Consider the following 19,024-nt stretch of genomic DNA (forward strand, 5'->3'; position numbering starts at 1 on the left):
TGGTATATCTGCATCAGCAAAAAATCAGCCCATGTAGCTATACCAGTAAAACTAAAGTTGCTTTTGAAAATGGGTTTTAGGCTCCTGAGTCACTTAAGTACATTTTGTAAATGTTACCCAGAGGCTGGTATTTTCAAAGGAGCCTAAGAAGTTAGATGCCCAACTCCTGATTTTCAGTGGGATAAGGGTGCCTAACGCCCTTAATTTTCTTTTGGAAACCTCCTCCAGCTATTTGTCCTGTTCCAGAACCCACTGAAGTTGGATCAGGCCCACAAACCCCAGTGTGGGTTGTATAGCTCGTGTGTTAGGTAACAGAATTTTGTCCCTAACGATCCGTGGGTTTATTGCAGTTGGACCATACATTCCTATAGCGAAGCATTTGACTATAAGAAAGCCGCATTCCTCACACGCTTACCTAATGGGTCCTGCAGGAGACAGCTCGTCCGCACATGGGTGGGAGTTTGCTCCTTGTTGTTGAGCATCTCAGTGCTGCTGACATTGGTTCCAAAAAGAACAACTGGGTGGGATCCTGGAGTTGAGAAGCCGCCCTTGATCAGTTCAAGATTTGCCAACAGCTGCAGCTGCCCCTGCCAAAATATTCATTGTTACTAGCATGAGTCAGTTCATCCTGTGAGCAGTGTGTAATATGAATATTAACCAAGCTGCACCTCTATCTGCGCCAGTGCAAAGACTACAGCCAAACTGCAGCCTCAGAGATGCGGAGAGGCAGGGTGAAGTGCTGACAGATCTGAAGACTGATGCTCAGGGGACCAGGTGGGATAGACCAGGTGCAAGCTGCTTTGTGCCAACAGAGTGTTCTCTGGCGATAACAGCTGAAGGGGAATCGGGATGTCTCCCCTTTTTATCACCGCCCTTACTGGGCACATCCCAAGTTTCTTCTTTCTGTTTACCAGGAAATCTGCACCTACTCTTTCTCCCCAGAAACCCTCCAGTTCAGCACACCTTCCCTATTGCTCTTGGCCCTTGTGAGCCCGAACCTCAGCTGGCATGGTGGAGTTCGGGACAGATACACGGGAGATGGTCTTGTTCTGGAGCTTGAGGGATCTTGCAGCCAGGAGGACCCAGTTGGTGCCTCTTCAGGGGCCCAAGATCTGCTTGAAGTAGCTTTAACCTAAATTACACTCCCTTCATTTTTCCTGACTCATTCATAGACCTGGAAAGAATGTTTACCTCCCCCACAGAATGATTGTGGGGCATCATCCGCCTGGGTTGGTAAAGCGCTTTGAGCTCCACAAGCCGCTGGTGTTACTGTCATACAAAACAGTATCGCCTTTTACAAGCTTTTAAAAATAATTTGGGTACATTTATTTCCTGAGGTACCCACCATCTTTTAGCATTACCAGAGTCAGCCTTGACACATTGGCGAACACAGATTTTAAAATATGACTCTAGGAAGAGCGTTTTAATTCTTTGGTTAACACAAAATCAAAATGTTCATGAATGGTGGAGGCATGCATGTTAAATTTTATGGGTGTGTAAAAGGCACTATGCAATGTAAAGGAGGTTTTGGGGGGTTTTTTGTTTGTTTTTTTATAAGCACTGGAAAATTAATTCTTTGAGGCCATTTCAATCTGACGATAAAGAAAATTGGACAAATGAATTGTTCTGCAAAAGGCACTATTAAAATAGCAATACAACTGTAAAGATATCTGATGCATTTTGATTGCATCTCAGGTCTTTTTTATCAGTCACAATTTGTCTGGGCTCAGCTTTTTGCATCAATGTGGCTGCACAGTGTCACCGTTGGCTTAGCAGCCATTGTGCTTTAAGTTTCATGTTTAGTCAATACTGCTCTTTTTGGGTCCAGTGCATGTCTTGGGATACTAAAAAACAGAAGCTGCTTTTGAGTTATGTCAGTCAAATATGACGCATGTAAAGACAAAAGTGTTTTTGTTAAGTTATAGTGTTTTTGTAGGCAGAAATGACCAGTTGTATAGTTTTACCCCCTATATGTATGCCCAGTATTCCTTTCACCTTTGTAAGGGCTATTTACTTACTATTTCTGACACCCTGTGGAAAAAATTATTAGGAAAATTAGTAAAACAAAATGTTTCATGGTTTGGGGAGAGTTTCTATATGACAGACGCTTGCCCCGCCCAGCTCAAACATAAAATCAAAGAAGTGTAGGGTTGGAAGGGATCTGAAGAGGGTATCTAGTCCAGCCCCCCCTCATGCTGAAGCAGAACCAGTTATATAACCATCCCTGACAGGTGTTTGTCCAACCTGCTCTTAAAAATCTCCACTGACAGGGATTCCACAGCCTCTGTACGGAACATGCTCCAGGGTTGAACTATCCTCAGCATTAAGAAGTTTTTCCTAATATCCAACCTAAATCTCCCTTGCTAGAAACTAAGCCAATTCCTTCTTCTCCTCCTCTCGGTGGACAAGGAGAAGAATAGATTTATCATCCTCTTGGCAACAACCTTTTACATATTTGAAGACTGTTCCTGTGTCCCTCCTCAGCCGTCTCTTCTCTAGACTAAACGTGCCCAGTTCTTTAAACCGTTCCTCATAGGTCAGGTTTTCTAAACCTTTTACCATTTTTGTTGCTGCCCTCTGGCCTCTCTCCAATTTGTTCACATCTTTCCTAAAGTGGGATGCCCAGAATTGGACACACGACACCATCTGAGGGTTCAGCAGGGCCCAGCAGAGCAGGACAATTTCCAGTCAGGTCTTACATAGGGTAGATAGATGTTGACGCTGTGTATGTGGGTGTTGTATGTTTTGCTAAAATAATGTTTTAATTAATCTGTCCTTCAAAAACTTGACTAAAATTAAGAAGCCTCATCTATAGCTTAAGCCAATAGGCACTAATTTCCAGTAGGGACCTTTCATTAGGGATAATCCAAGAAACAATTAAGCTCCTTTTTGCAACCAGAAAGCTGAAAGAAGCGTGGCCTTCACCCAAAACAAAGGCACAGGTGGGGCAGGTGTTTCATTGGCTATTGGCTTAGCAGAAGTGTCTGTGTAAGAGAGAGAAGCAGTGGAAAAAACCCCCCACAGAAATAGACGGGGCAGCCAAAGACACAGCCTGGACAAGCACGGGGAGTGTGGCCTTGAGGAAAAAGCCGAGCAAGAGCGCACATGCTTTTTGGGGGCTGTAGCTGTGAGCAAAGAGACTTTTTCCAGCTGTTTAATTCCTTCTGTCTTCAGGGAAACAGGACTTCATGTACATTCTTTGTAAATAAACAGGATTGCGTCAAAGAACTACCTGACTACAACATCAGTTTCTTCTAACAGAAACAACCCTAAGACCCCAAATTTTGGCTAACTCTTGCAGAGATGCCAACCCTCCCTAATTTTCAGTAATCCTCCCTATTTTTTAGGTAAACTATAAAATGACTAATTCAGACTTAAGTCTAATAATTTACAAGGAGACACACGCACACGTGTGTCACTCACCATCATGCAGGCCCAATGAACACAGCAAACAGCACGGTGACCACCGCCGCATACCTTTTCCACCATCCTGGTGGCACACACGCAGACTTGCGCAGTGATGATCTGGTAGACAAACGGTGGCGATTTTGAATGGGTTGGGTGCGGCTGAAACCCCGCCCAAGACAGTGGCTCCAGCAGCTAGAGTGCACCAGCAGAGTCCACAGGGGGCAGTCAGAGCACAACACACAGCCTATGGCTTGGGCAGCATCCAGGCCTCCTCCCTTGGCCATAGACCGGGATGGCAGAGAGAGATCCCAGTGTCTGAGTGATCCATTCAACCTCCCTAATTCCTTCCTACTTTTTTTCATAAACATCCCTAAAAAGTCCCAGAGCACGGTTGGCATTTCTGTGTTCAGGTTAAAAAAATAAATAAAAAGAAGGGAGTAGGGTGGGTAACATGTCTGTATGTAAATAAATTTATAATAACAATTCTTTAATTCCCCTATCATTAAAATTTTATGCAATTGTTTCATTAGTTTTAGTTACAATCGTTTATACAGTGTATAAAGAGCAAATTTCCCTTTTAAAATGAGGAAAGGGTATACATTCTTTATTTTATTTATTTATACTGCTTCCAGTAAGGAAAAATGAAATACTTTAAAAAAAAAAAAAGATATTTTTTTCAAAATGGCCGTTAGCACCAAAAATGCATGTTTCCAGAAATGATACATGCAACCCTGGAAAGGGTAGGAGGGACTTCTAAAACCATATGGCCAGCTCATTGGACAAAAGGGGGTGGGTCAAAAGGCGGAGCATGCAGTGTAATATAGGGTTCTGATTGGCACAGTGCCATGATGAGGGTCATGGAAACCTGTCAAAATTATACAGTGATGAAAGACGTAGAGCTATTACTACTCCCCCTTAATCCCCCTTCTTATGCAGTTTCATAAGGTATTTCTCACTTCCTGTCCAATCCAAAAAGTTTTGGAAGGTGTATAAGCCCTCCTGCTTAAGGGCATAAACCAACCTCTAACTAATGAGGGTCAGGAAGAAACTTTCCGTGTTGGAAGGTTATTCCATAACTGTCCACTGCACCTTCCTTAGGTGCTGGCCACTCTGAGAGACATGACACTGGACAAGCTGGCCAGGACCCCTGGACTGATATAGAATTACAATTCTTGCATTCCAAAGTGTTGTCTAATGTTGCTGCTTGCTGTTAAACAGTTGCCACTTCCTGCCCCAGAGGTGGCTGCATTTCAGTGGCAGGTGAAACCATCCCTATGTGTGGTCTGTGCTTCAGTTTGTTGGAAAAGCATTTGGGGATCCTCTGAAAGGAAAGGGGAGGGAGTATAAACATAAGTCATTACAGGACATTCCATAGGATTATATCAATGGTTTACATCTGAAATTGCAGCAGCAGCAGCAGAGCCCCAAGATGGAGCCCCTACAATTGTGGAAAAACATAATACAAGGATTTCACATACAGGATGATTCTCAGGGAGCGGCTCACTCATTGGCCCCTTAAGCAACATTCCTTTTTCATCAATGACATTACATGGGTGTGTTCCATGTGGCTCTGAAATGTATTCTAATAAAGAGATTAATTTCCTCCCCTAATCTCAGGCTTTGGGTGTTCCTTGTTTTGGGAAGTGCTTTATATTGGTCTGCCAGAGACGTGGGCTGCTAAAGCCAGAGACCGACTGTCACAATGCTGAGCTTAGGGCTTCCTCCCCTTCTCCTGTTGCTCACAGCTGTGGAACTAAGCTGGTCCATTAAAGATTATGACAAAAGGTTGATCGTGGAGATGCACAACTACTACCGCTCCCTAGTCTCCCCTCCTGCTGCAGACATGCTGAAGATGGTAAGTGTCCCATGGGAAACCTAGGGTCTGATTGCAGTGAGATATCTGGGGTTTTATATGGTAGAAAGGGAATCCTGTATCTTATTGCATTTTATTGAATAGCTGGGGTCGCCTACATTTCTGCTTAAAATAAGAGCATCCCTTGTTATGAAATATACTTTGAAAATGTGATTCACTCTAGCTGGATATCCAGGGTAAAAGTGGGTTTTTTCCCCCCATGTAGCAATGACTGAGCTACACACAACATGCAGTAAATGTCATCACTGTACTAAACAAACTGGCAATGAACAAATAACTAAAATTGAAATTCACCGGCCAGAGAGATGAAATCCCAACTGAGCTCTGAAAACTCTTTTTCTGTTGCCTGATGCACTTCATTGATTAATACTTGTGATTACTGATAGACTCTTTCATCTACAGAATGGAATATAAAATTGAATCTCAACCATAGATTTTGGCTGTAAAGGTATCTTAACAGTTAACATCTTTCATCCAAAGTGCTTACGCATGTTTCTTCTCACAACCCCCCTGCGGGGTAGGTATGGCAAAACTGGACTATCCCCATTTTATAGATGGGAAAATCGAAGGCATAAAGATGCAATGTTCCCAAGGTCATACAGTGTTTCTGATCTACAGTTAGAGCCTTGTTCTTTCAGTCCTTGCTCTTAACCACAAGACGATGCTGCTTCTTGTATTAGACCTCTTGATTTGAGTAAGATGAACACATCTGCTGAATTACTTAAAATTTGTAAAGTGTTTTGAAGGTGGAAAGTGCTACATAAAGTGTGAGGTGCTGATATTTGGACTGTATTACCCCTTTGGCTAAAGACACATTTGCAGCTGGTTCGTTCTTCATGACTAGCACTGGTTGAGGATTTTTTTTGATGAGCACTGAAAAATGTCAATTTGTCAAATGCGAAATTGTTCACAAAATAGGGTCTATTTTGATGACTCTCGAGACACCAAAATATTTTGAGAAAACAAGTTTCACTTTTTCAATTTGAAACAAGTTTTCGTTTTGAAAGTTTAATACATTTCAAGTTAAAAGAAGATTCTGAAAAGGTCAGAATCAAACCAAAATGTTTCAAAATTATAAAAACGAAATGTTTCAACTGACACAAACTGAAGTTTCTTTGGATTTTTGGTATGTGAAAATTGTTGAGATTTTGATTTTTCATCCTATTTTTGGGACAGGAAAATTTTTCAATATCTAAAAAATTTTCACAGGACAAGAAAATTTCTGCAACCCTCCCAGCTCTATTCACAACCTGATTATTTTGGGCCTTGCCAGCACACACAAGTTGCACAGATTTAACTAAACTCGTGTGTGTAGACAAAGTCCAAGTTAAATTGGTACTATTTTAGTTCAGGGGTGAAACTTTTAAAAGCACCTAAATCCCATTTTTGAAAGTGATTTAAGAGCCTAAATCTCACTGCCAGTCAAAGGGGCTTAGCCTCCTAAGGACCTAATTCATTTTTTGAAAATGAAGGTTAGGGCTTGTCTACACAATGAGGTAATGTGCTCTACTGGAGTGGAATTTCTAAAACACACTAGCGTGTTCCACATTAATTGGTCCTTATAGATCCTGCTGGTGCACTTTAATGTCATGCTTTTTAGGTGATGATAGACGCCCCAAAAAAGCTTTCTATGGTGAGCTGAAACTCGGAAAGTGCAGGAGAGGTGGTCAATGAAAATGCTCCAAAAGACATTCGTAAGTAGAATCTGACCATATGTGGCATAAATTTTGCTAACTTTGAAGACACAATGGATGGAGAGCAACTATCAATAAAAGTGGTAAACACTTTGAGAAAAACGTGAAAAATGAATTTAAAAATTTAAAAAAGGGCCAAGCATCATGCCATGTCCTCAGTGGGAGCCTGTACATTCTTATATGACATGTGTTTGCCATCTTGCTCCTCGCGGATTGGACTGTAAGCCATATGAGAACGCGTGATGCTGTGACGTCGTTGGATGCGACAGACAGCCATACAGTGCTGCGTGAAACATTAAAGTGCACTAGGGAACCTTTAGTGTGCACCAGCTGGGTCTATATGGACCAATTAATGCTCAACACATTATAATGCTTTACAAATTAGATTCCATGTAGAGTGCATTACCTCACCTTGTAGACAAGTCCTTCGGCACTTCAATCATTTAAGCAATTTTGGAAATTGCTGAATGAAGTATGCTGCTGCTTATTGTAAAAATGAGATGATAATGATTTAGGCATATTAAAAATAAGCACATTGAAACCTATTTGTTTTAAATAAAAGTTTTAAGCCAGGTTTGACTGCTTTGTGTCACATTCAGCCTTGTTGCCGATTCAAGTGCTGATCCTGTCCGGAAAAACCCATTGATCTTGATTGTGGTTTACTCTGAGTCTTGCTTTTGTTCTATATTTACCATGAATAGATGTGAAAGCATACACCGACGCTACATTTACTATTATACAACTTAAAAGACCTGATGGCCAGCAGCAGAAGTTTTTCCATAGCATGGTAACCTTTCGTAAGCTATTCAGTTTAGAAACAATCCTGCGAGTCTCCGATTAAACTTCCTGTTTCTGCATTGCTCATCTGGATTTCCAAGGACATTTTTCTCTTGGAAGAACCTACTCTCAGCTTCTGAGTTCACCTACTCCTGTGGCTAACTGCCCATCTGAAATTGTTTGTGTTTGGGACAGCAGAGCTGGTTACCATGGAAATGGTTATACAATGGGCATATGCAGACCAAAGCCTTTTTTTTTCAATTGAAGTAAATAACGCAGATGTTAATTCTCTGCTTATGGAACTCGACTCTCTGCCACAGGGAGGGGATAATGAGCCCCACACGCAGACCTGCAGCCAGCCCTTCTTTCAAAGCCACATCAGACCCCCTCAGATCCCTGCCAGCCTTGTTATCTGTAAGTAGAGAGCAACTTGGTAGAACGGTGACTGCATCTTCTCCGATCCTTGCCACCTACCCTTGGGCTCTGACATGTAGGAATCGTCATCCCACCCACTATGGTAACCACCTTCCCTACAAAATATCCAGGGCTTCCCCACTGGATCACACCCCACTCCCAGTCCTGCCCCCATCAGCTGCTAAACTCACCTTCCCCACCCGCCGCTCTGTCTCCTTTGATTTTTGTGATCTTTCAGTGGACTTTGGATCGGGCCCTAACTGCAGACTACCGAGTACACCTTGTATGTCTGGGCTCTGCTCCCATCTGCCCTGGTGTCTCTGCTGGTTCGATTTCAGAGACGCTGCTGCCTCCTTTAAATAATGCAATGAAAATCCAAGCAGCTGTGTCATAGGGTTCCCTTTAACGCTTCTCTTGTACGAAAACGTCTCCCTCTCTTGCCTAGCAACTGCTGCTAGGTAGGATCTGGCACTCAGGGAAGCTCAGCTGGACAAGAGGCTGCTGTCAATCTGGGCACCGGAGGGTTCACTGGGGAGGCAGCTGTCAGACCGAGTCTCGAGTCAAGTTTACATGATGAGGTTACCAGATGTGTGCGTTGGCTCCTGTGCTCTGGCCTTGGACAGCTGTTGAACTGGGCATGTCCTTCTCTTCGTGCATTCCCCCTGTTCATCCTGGCCAGTGGTTCCAACGGGGAGCCAGGACTCCTGGGGTTGCATTCCCAGCTTTTTGCTGCTTGACAGTGTGTGAGCCACCACCCTTCTCATTGCCTCAGTTTCCCCATTAGTAAAACAGGGATAATTCCTAACTGGACAGGGGTGCTTTGAGATCCATGGATGGAAGCAGCTGTAGAACTGCTGCTATTTTATTACTGTCCATTGACGACCAGCATTTTATATTCACATCAGCCTTAAGATGGGATGTTCAAAGATACCTAAGTGGGTTAGATACCGAGGTCCCATGAATTTCACTGAAATTTGAGCAACTGATGCCCTTGGGTTCCTTGAAAACCCCAATCTAAAATATTTTAAGGCCCCAATCCGGCAGTTGCACCCCCAAAGGGGGTCTCCATCATCATCGTGGCAAATCCCAGGAAATCCTTGCATTTTGCCCACCACCCGGTGGAGGATCCCTAATAGGGAGCTGCCGTTAAGCACGACAAGAATCGGAAACGTCAGGCTGGTGTTCTTCAGCACCCACATCTCACTTCTGTACACTAGAGCTGGTATAACTGTGGTTCTACAGAACTGCAGCGTTGTGGCAAGCGTTGTGTCACTGCGTCCACACAGGCCCCAAGAAGCTTTGCTTGGGCACAAAGAGCTTTGCTAGCAGATCCAACTGCAGGATCAGGGCCATTCATCTTTAATCTGATCCCTTAATCTAGATGTAAAATAGGAGAGCCATCGTCTTTGCCGGTGTTGGGACTAGAAGCCAGGATTCTGGGTTCTAACCTCTGACCCCACTGGATAGGGGATAGGCAGGGGGACTGTGTGTATCTCAGCGTGTCAAAGTGTTTAATCCATGTGACAAGGGACTAGATCCTGATGGACAATTCTCGCCCCTGGCCTGATGCTTTGTGCTGATGGCAGCTTTGTGTTTGTTTCAGAGCTGGGCCCCGGACCTGGAAGCCTTTGCCAAAGCCTATGCAGAGAAGTGCATCTGGGGCCACAACAAGGAGCGGGGCCGACGGGGCGAGAACCTCTTTGCCATCACTGACGAGATGGACGTGGAGGTGGCTATGGAGCAGTGGTATAACGAATATGAGCATTACAACCTGACCGCATCCAAGTGCACCGCAGGGCAGATATGTGGTCACTACACCCAGGTATTTGGCTATAGGGCATGAGGGGCTGGATTCCTGGGAGGGAGCCCTGCTTGGGACTTGATCAACCACAGAACCATTTTTTAAGTGCTGGGATACCCTGGTGATGGCCCCAGTACAAGAATCTCAGTCAAATAGGGTCAAACTGATTCTTATTGAGCATGGATGGCTCAGTTGTGTGGGCATCATGAACTGCTGTGATGATTTCAGGCCTGCTGAGAGAGTAGTCTTTTAGGGAGAAAAGGTCTTTAAAGTCATCTGTGTATTTTAATGCTGCACCTTTGGTCACTCAGTAAGCCTGGTGCCGGCGTTTCAGTCCCTGTAGCCAGAAATGGGCTCTGGCCTCAGAATTAGGATCCAGGTCAAGCTCCATATTTTGAGCTCTCCAACACTCAGGGATTTGGATCTGGCCTTTTCATTTAGCTTAGAATAAATACAGGGGCCTCTTCCAAAATTCAGAGCGGGGTCATGACCAGCATCCTAATTCAGGAGCATTTGGGTTGTGATCCAGCTGGACAGAGAAGAATTGCTGTTGGTGGTCGGTCTCTCATTCAAGCACTAATAGGCCAGACTCTGCTTGGCTGGTGAGATGTAATTCTGAAGAGGTGTGCTCTTCTGTCTGCACCGAGTCTGGGAGTCTGCTACAGCTCCTAGTTTGTGGAGTAGGTCTATTAGCCCAAGCTCATGCTTTAGCTCTAGAGGTCAGGGATGAAAATCCTGGTGATGACCAAGTTGACACTGGTGGCGAATGACATAGCCACTCATTCATCTAAACCTCTTCTCACAGGCCGGGTGTCTCATGGTCTCCCATCTGTGCTCTTCCTGTCTTGTGCTGACAGACTTAACCCTTCTCTCCTTCTCCCTTGCTTTAGGTGGTCTGGGCAAACAGCGAGCGTGTTGGCTGTGGGATGCAATTTTGTAAAACCCTGCACGGCGCCGAGGAACCTGACCTCTACCTGCTGGTCTGCAACTACGATCCCCCGTGAGTGCATACTTACCAAGGGCTGCTTTGATTCCGTCTTGGCCCTGTCACATCTGTTTACAGTAACCTTCAATCCCAGTCAGAGAAGGAAAATCCTCCCCCAGGCTCTGCCCTTGCTTTCTGGTAGCCAGTGGAAGCCAATGCCAAGAAAACCCTTTGTTGTCATTTTCCTGCAGCAACAAAGAGAGGAAGATCTTATAAATTCAGCCCAGGTCAGGGACACAGGATTACTCAGTTCTATTTGCGGTACTGCCATGGACCGTGTGTCCTTGGGCATGTCATGAGAAGCCACATAATTACAGAGATGTAGATCTGGAGTTACTCCACATAGATGAACGGAAGCACCCTGGGTTTACACCAGTGTCACTAGAAGGAGAATTTGACTGTTAATTTCTCTGTGCCTCATTTTCCCCACCTGTGCAATGGAAAAAATGGGCTTGATTCTGCTCTCGTCCTGGTGTAATGCCACTGACTCCACGGAGTTCCTCGTGACAATTTACATCGTTGTCCTTCCTGGATGTGTGCAGGGTGCTCTGAGGTCAATGGGGAGGCTGTATAAATGAAAATTTAACTATCAGAGCTGGTCAAAGTGTTTCCGGTTCTGTAACCTTCTGTGGAAAATTTTGCATGGAAATTTTCACGGAAAAAGGCAAAATAAAATGATGAATGTTCATGAAACTGAGGGGTCATTTTTTGGAGCAGCTCTAATAATTATTAAGAGCCTGAATCCAAACCTCTGCTGAAGTGAATGGAAAGACTCCCGTTGACTGGCTTAGGCTCAGGCCTCTAAAGAGACAGTGTTCATAAACCCAGGAGCTATTAGTAGCACAGCCAAGGTCCCACCCTTTTTAATGACGCCTCATTTGCATCTTGGCAAGGTCTGATTTGAATGAAAACTCTCCCTCTTTTTTGAGGTGTGTGTGTGGGGGGTTCGTTCTCTCTGCTGCCATGGGCTGTTCTCCTTTTCATCTGCATATTCTGCTTCTAGCGGCAACGTGAGGGGTCGCAAGCCGTACAAGGAAGGACCTCCATGTTCTAAGTGCCCCGAGGGCTATACATGTAGGAATTCACTCTGTGGTAAGTGAAGGGAAATGGAGGAGCCAGTGTCTCCACTGGACAGGCCAGAGAACTGGGTGGGGGAGTGGGGAAGGTTCCACCATCGTTCCACCCATAGGGCAATCCCCTTGAAATCAGCAGGGCTAGCTGCAGAAGGAGACGCTAGTCCATGAGTGAAGTGGTTAGGATCTGGCTGGATGTGGGGTTAGCTCGCTCGTCACCCCAGCACATCCTCAGCCTTGCAGGCAAAGTTCTTCCCAGGGTCAGGATTCTAGGGCTTGCCCTGGAGGTGAATCCTCTTTTTCTAAGTGTATTTCAGCACTGATAAAAAAGTGCTGGGTTGGCAGACCTGGGACTAGAGTCCTGTGTTTATCCACAGCGCAGGCGTAGCCTGGGAAGCAGCAGAGCAAGCTTCCCTCACACACACTGCCTTGCCAATGTGCCGCATTCTGATCTGGAGGGACCCCCCGGTCCTCTCCTAGGGTAGGTAGTTTTCACATTCTGCAGCCCCTTCAGTCCTTGGCGGCTCTGCTCAGACACCAGTGCGTGGTGGTGGCGGCTCTCGTGCCCTGGCCACTGGGAGCTCCCCCAGCTCGTTCCACTGTTCAGCCACCAGAAGACAGGAACAGCTCAGTGTCCTCCAACCTGGGCCGTGTTCATGCTGGTGACAGATGGAAAAGGCTTCCTAATTCCATTAGCTCCCACTGGCAGGAAGTACCATTCCAGAGGGGTGACGTTTTCCCACCTCAGCTCGGAAAACAAATGAAATCTTGGGAGCTGCTGGGGAAAAAAAAGAATGTCCCTGCGTCTTGATGATACCTGCCAAGCTCTGCACCCACCATGGGGCGGAGAGAGAGGGGTGGTTCTCCAGGCCTCCTTTGTTGATTTTCATTGGCACCGCTCAGGGGGGCTGGGGATCAGATGGGCTCTGAGTGAATCTGGTGGTAACCCACAGCCCTCTTTGTCTCTCATCAGACCCCAGGGAAGACTCAGAAGAAGCCGTTACATCCTCTAGGACAATAAGGCCCAACATTACCACTAGGCCAACCCCCCACACCACCACCATCACCACAAGGCCAGCACGCACCACCACTACCACACGCCCGACCACCACCACAACCACAAGGCCAGCGCCTGCCACCACCACCCTGAAAACCAGGCCCACACCCACCACCACCACCTCAAGCCCGACACCCACCATAACGGGTGCATGGCCCCACCCTACCACGACCACTGGATCAACATCCTCCTTAGAGCCATCCTCAGACCTGGACCTTACAATGTCTCCAGAAATGGAAGTGGACTCTGAGGAGACCAGTGTCCCCTTGGTGACAACAGAGGCTGGGCTCTTACTGGATTTGGAGTCGACCCTCAGCCCTAATGCCTCTCCAGAAATAGAGGGAGACTTGAAGGAGTTTAATGCAGCCTCCATGAGAGCCGAGCCAGCCGTCTCCTCAGAGCCACATCCATTCTTCAGCCTTTTTATCCAAGAAACCGATCTAAGCTTGGAAGATACCAAGCAGCCCCCACTTGCCCTAAAGCCAGCACCCTCCACTGCTAAAGTGACCTCCCTCCTGCGTTTATTACCCTCCTTCAAAACCAAAGGGGAGCACAGCCTTGCTCTCCAGTCCTCCCTGTCAGGTAAGGCAGCTGTGGAGTGAGTCTGTCTGTCCTGTCTTGGATGCAAAGGGCATAGGCAACCCCTCAGCAACACAGAATGCACTTGGCAGGATTTAATAGAAGACTGACCCCCAAACTCCTCCCCCACACGGCACTGACTCCCTTCCCCATACCTCCCCCTGCACTGTGTCCCCTAACCTAATCAGGGACTGTCTGAGCTGCCTGGTTTGTGAAGCATGAGCATGGATTTGGCCTGTTCCCCACTAACCCACGAGCAAAGTCTTGCCTTCTGAGGAGCTCTGTGCTGCTGTCCTGCGCTATGCATTATCAATGTCCACATGGCAGCACGTTGCAGAGGGAGCAGGGTGAACGGGGCCGGTCCTTTGCCCGTGGCTCCAGCTTTGACTCCAGGATGTCTTCCTTTCTACACAGGTGCCAGTGAGATTGAAGAGCTGATGACGGACCCCACAAAGAAAGACTTGGACCAGCTTAATGATTCTGCCATCAGCCACCCCTTGGAGTTCTCTCTCTTCCTACTGGCTGCTCCCCTTTTGCCAGTCCTTCTGCTCTGAAGGGTCTGCCTCAACCCTCCGTGCTCCTATCATCAAACGCTCATCAAGTACCAATCGTCCCACTGCCCTGCTGGGTGTGAGGCACATCAGTCAGGTGAAGAGACCCTACTGGGCCTTCTTGCCTCTGGCTAAGTCTGCTCCAGTCCAGTTATAGTCAGCAGCGGCTGGAAAACCACAGTGGCCACTCTGTTACGCTAGCACTGCTGAGACCCCACTATCCCTAGATACCAATCAAAAGGGGGTAACTAAGTGTTAAGTGCCCAGCTCATCTGTCGAAGGGGCATCTGGGCAAAGCGATGAGAAATTCCTTGGTGCCTCTTCCTCCCTGGCCCCTAACTCCAACCTGAAGCTCCATTACCCCTACTCCAGTCTGACTCAGAGATGGGACTCACTAATAGTGAAGACCCTGGATCCCCATCCCCCCTCCCGGTCTGGAGGCACTGAGCCTCATGGCCCTCCCCCAAACCAGAAAGAATGAATGAGTTCCTAGCCCTGTAGGACTGCTAGCTCCTTCCCCACAAATCCCAGATGAAAGGCAGAATGCCCTGAATTCCAGTGCTGAGACATGGATGGTACAACCCTATCTAAACTTCCACTTCCTCCACCAAATGTGTCTGTAATGCACATGTCCCCTCAGGAAAGTCAGAAATTGAACCCATCTCATCAATTACTCCATGTAGCCTGGGTCTTATATTTTTGTGCCAGGGTGTTTCTATGACCTCTTTTACCACCATTTCTGCACACCTCACTATGTTTAATGTAGTTCTCCTCATAGCATGCCCTGTGAAGTACAGCAGTGCTTTTATCCCCCATTTTACAAAGGTACAGAGAGACGAAGGCCCAGATCCTCAAAAGGATTTAAGTGTTTCACTCCCCTAGATACCACTAGTTGAAATCAATGGGAGTTAGGCACTTAAATACTTTTGAGGATCTGGGCCTGAATGACTTGCCCAGGGTCACTCGGGGACTCTGTGGCAGAGCAGGGCATCGAACGCAGGTTTCCCATGTCCTAGCCTAATAACCTAACCCTTGGATCATCCTTGCTTTCAATATAGTCATCATAACTGTGTGTACATCAGTCATGTCGTATGGTCATGCTGCTCGCCATTCTGTAGTTAAAGACGAGCTGAGTTTTGCACTACGAGCAGGAATGCAGCCACTTTGCTGTGCGTAAAGAATACTCTGTGCCCTACTCAGGATCCCAGAGCACTCACTCTTTGAGTACAGAATAGCTTTTCTGAGCATTTACAAGTAAAACAGTTCATTAGTTTATCAATTAAAATTAATTTAAAAACAGGGCTTTAAAGGACAGTAGCACCTTGTGTCAGACCTTTGTCCTGAACTGAAGTTGGTGTCTCCATTACATTATTGCCCATGGTATTGTGGAGTTCTAGACTCCTGCACTTTAGGACTTTGTATTACTACCACGACATGTTTATGGCTGCATTTTAAGATCTAGGGAGTGGTCCAGCAACACAATTCCGGAGTGCTACAGCCAAAGTTTTCTCCACGTTTTTGTGTGTGTGTGTCTTTAAAATAAACAAAGCCGTTTCATGCAAATTCCACCCTGCCCCTGCACCAGTTTGAGTGCAAATTTAAACCAGAGCAGCTCTGTAAACAGGAGTGGCTTAGCTCAGCCTCACTGCACTTTATGGTGTGAAGCTGAAGCCATTAAATGTATAATATAATATAATATATTATGGGTGCAATATGGCTAATTATATATTGTTACTGAGACCATGGCTTTTGCATTTCCTGACTCTTCTGAGCACTGCTTTGTTCTCTGAATGTTGCATTGAGATAGATGTTAAAGAAAGAGAAAACTAGCCTATATAAAAAACTCCCATTATGTAACAGGAAGAAGCCTGAGGGGCTTTTTCAGGTCATTCACTGGCACCAGCTGTTCTACCTTCTGGCCAGCAGATGGCAGTGGTTCAGATACAAGAGAAAACTGGGCCACTTTGAAGTAAGTTGCAGAACAAAGCTAGAGGGACTTGAGTGCTTTATTTAATCAGAAAGATCAGATGTATTTAAGTATCAGCTAAAAATAAACTGGTGCCCAAGTGACCTGGTTTGTACGTGGCCTCGGTGCAGGCTCAGTGCCCATAAAGCAACTGCTGAGCCATGTTCAATACAAAATCTAGCATTGGTTTATCTGCAGTGATGCCTCCCTAGAAATGCAGATTTAGCTATTACTATTTGCTCATCATAAAAGCTGTCCAGATGCTACTAGAGAGAGGTAAATCAGGAAGAACCCTACAGGGCTATAATCTGTGCATAGGCCAAGGATAGAGAAGTGGTATAAAGGCCCTGCAAATCAGCAAAAGAAACAAATAAAATAAGAGTGGGTAACCCTGTCAGTTTTGCCAAACCTGGACCATCACTCAGATTACAGGCTAGCCACTTAACAGAGAGATATAGTGTTGCTAAATCTTGCAGCTGTATCCTGAGCCTCTCTACATATTTCTAGGGTCTACAGTTTTTATATGATTTCAGTGTAGCCAACGCTTGTGATAGTTGGTGTTTCCTTAAAGCACTCGCTCCTGCAGGCAGATGATTACATGAGAATCTTGGCTTTTATATACCCCAAAAAACAAAACAAAAAAGGTATGCTTCTAGCCCTTTTGGCTGTAGAGACAAGCTTGGAAAAAATTAACCTCAAAGTGCTCAGAAACCAGAACACAAACCCCCCAAAATGTTTGGTTATTTTTGATCTCATGATTGAAAAGCTCATCTCATGATTTTTTTGGGAAGAGAAAGGGGCTGGCTCAATTTTTGAAAGCTGGGCCGTTCTGAAGATAAAATGGGTTTTGTTTTGTTTTTTAATTCCAAATGGATCTGGAATTCTAGGTGACACTTTGAAGATGGCCACTTGGCAAAAGTGATGCACCAGCCTCTGACAGGTTAATAAGTAAAATCGCTGCACTGGGGGCAGACTGTGACTCCATGAGACTATTATGCTACCAACAGCACCAAACTCTGGCTTGCACAGATTAATTTCTAGGGGATGAAGAAAGGGCTAGCGATTGAGGTGCTCAGAATGACAGGCGATTCTTAAGGGTACCCAGATGGTGACAGAGATGAACATTACCGGGATGTCATGTCATAGGTCAATTCCCAGGGGAACAAACTAGCAGAAAGCAGTTAGGCTATAAAGCCTCAAGTAATTCTCTGGGGTAATGGGTGGGGAGGGGAGTGGGGAGTAGTTTAAAGGTCCCAGGTCAGCCCCAAAGGTAGTGGGATAGTGTGAGGTGCAGGTTTCCAGGTTACAATTCCCAGGGGAGAGAGGTTACCGGAGGGTGATGAAGGACACTGCAGAGGAAACTCACAGCTCCATCGCTGAGGCAGGGAGATGGCACGGGAGGTGCAGAGGGGAGGATGCTGAAGAGTACCACACTCAGACCCCAGCCTGATGAGATGGGGTGAGGCAGAGACAGTCTGTCTGGAGCTGGGTCCCATTCCGGGTTGGGAGAACCCAACGTAATGACCATCTGAACCACAGCTGGGCCTTGCGGGCAGTGGGCAGCCTGCTGCACACGCTGTCTCATGCTCCCCTGCTCCTGGAGACAAATTGCTTCTCAGTGCCTGTGTTCGGCTCCCCAAGTTGTGCTGAAGGCTGCAGAATGGGGCAGCTCAGCCTCTTTCTCCTCAGCCATGTTGCTATGGCAGCTGGAACCTTCAAACACAACCCCTTTTGTTAGCAGCGGACACGGGCAGCTCCACCCCGCCCCCACTCCCCACAGTCTGGCTGGGGCTCGGCGAGTCCCTGCCTAACGTTCCAGGCTCTTCGCGCAGCAAGCGGCTCCCGGGCAGGGCACGGTGCGTCTCTGGGGATACAGCACTCGCCACGGTGACCGCCAATGGGAGAGCGGCTGCTTGCAGCCAGGCACCAGCGACGTGCCCTTCGTGGCATTCAGCAGGCAGGACCCTGTGGGCTGAGAGAGGCCGAAGAGGTGCCCTGCTGCTGCGTTCGGACCCAAAAGATTGGCAGGTGGCACCTGCAGGGAGCTCGAGGCAGGACATGGGCACAGCCCCACGCACATGCTGCACAGAGAGCAGGATCAGCTCACCTACGAGCCCAGGCAACGTTGGACTCAAGAGCCATTTGTGGCTCTCCTGGAGACCCACTTCACCCCTTTTTCATCCCTTCCCTCTTCCTAGAGACACAAGGCTTTGACTGGCCCCGGCTGAAGCCATCAGGGGCTAGTCGCTCAGGCAAACCCCTTGAGTAGGTAGGTTAAACTGCTGTAAGCTGTGATGTCTTCCGGTGCAGGGTAGCAGAGATAAGTGCTATCAGTGCAAACACCTTCTGCCCTAGGGTTTGCCTTACAGATCTTTTTGCAATCAGAGCAAATCCCCCACAAGGACAAGGCCTAAATGCTGCTTCAACTCCTTTGTGCTTCACTTTCCCCAGCAATTTACCTTCTGTTAGAGGTAGAGCTGAACAATTGCAAATGAATGGGGTGACCAGTTTAACCCATTGTCTCCTACTCCTGGGTTCCACCAATAAGCTTTATTCATAAGGATTTGGTGGATAGATCAAAACAAACCGGTTCCAGCCTATGGGTCTGTTCATGGTGCCTATTCGAAGTGCGTGATTGAGCACCGAAGTCACACGGTATTATTTGTGCTCTATGACTGGCAGACTGATCTGTTTGTTTTTAAACAGACAAATAATAAAGGCCAAATAATAAACTAGAGCAGGCTGAAAAACACAGAAGGCAGGAGAGAACAGGTAAAAATCTGCATCCTTATTTTTCATTTTTTTTATTAGAATTCAAAATTTCAGTGAAATTCTCCATCAAATTC

General features: G+C 46.4%; 1 protein-coding gene across 1 annotated transcript; it reads left to right on the forward strand.

The window, feature by feature from the left end:
• The first annotated feature begins 5,103 nt into the window (after positions 1 to 5,103).
• PI16 (peptidase inhibitor 16) lies at positions 5,104 to 15,690 on the forward strand. Its single transcript, XM_067531537.1, has 6 exons — positions 5,104 to 5,263; positions 9,770 to 9,988; positions 10,858 to 10,967; positions 11,956 to 12,044; positions 12,999 to 13,664; positions 14,076 to 15,690. The coding sequence occupies exons 1-6, from the start codon at positions 5,111 to 5,113 to the stop codon at positions 14,213 to 14,215; spliced, it is 1,377 nt and encodes a 458-aa protein (XP_067387638.1). The 5' UTR covers positions 5,104 to 5,110; the 3' UTR covers positions 14,216 to 15,690.
• The last annotated feature ends 3,334 nt before the right edge of the window (positions 15,691 to 19,024 follow it).

This window comes from Emydura macquarii, unplaced genomic scaffold (genome assembly GCF_026122565.2).
Source record: "Emydura macquarii macquarii isolate MOO-44397 ecotype Brisbane River unplaced genomic scaffold, CSIRO-AGI_Emac_v2 contig_3220, whole genome shotgun sequence".
Lineage (NCBI taxonomy): Eukaryota > Metazoa > Chordata > Testudines > Chelidae > Emydura > Emydura macquarii.

What these genes read in the sequence shown, in the direction of transcription:
- PI16 (XM_067531537.1), top strand. Translation starts at nt 5,111, where the DNA reads ATGCTGAGCTTAGGGCTTCCTCCCCTTCTCCTGTTGCTCACAGCTGTG. An exon ending in ATGTAGGAATTCACTCTGTG is followed by an intron (nt 12,045 to 12,998) that starts GTAAGTGAAGGG and finishes GTCTCTCATCAG; the next exon opens with ACCCCAGGGAAGACTCAGAA. An exon ending in TCTCCAGTCCTCCCTGTCAG is followed by an intron (nt 13,665 to 14,075) that starts GTAAGGCAGCTG and finishes CTTTCTACACAG; the next exon opens with GTGCCAGTGAGATTGAAGAG.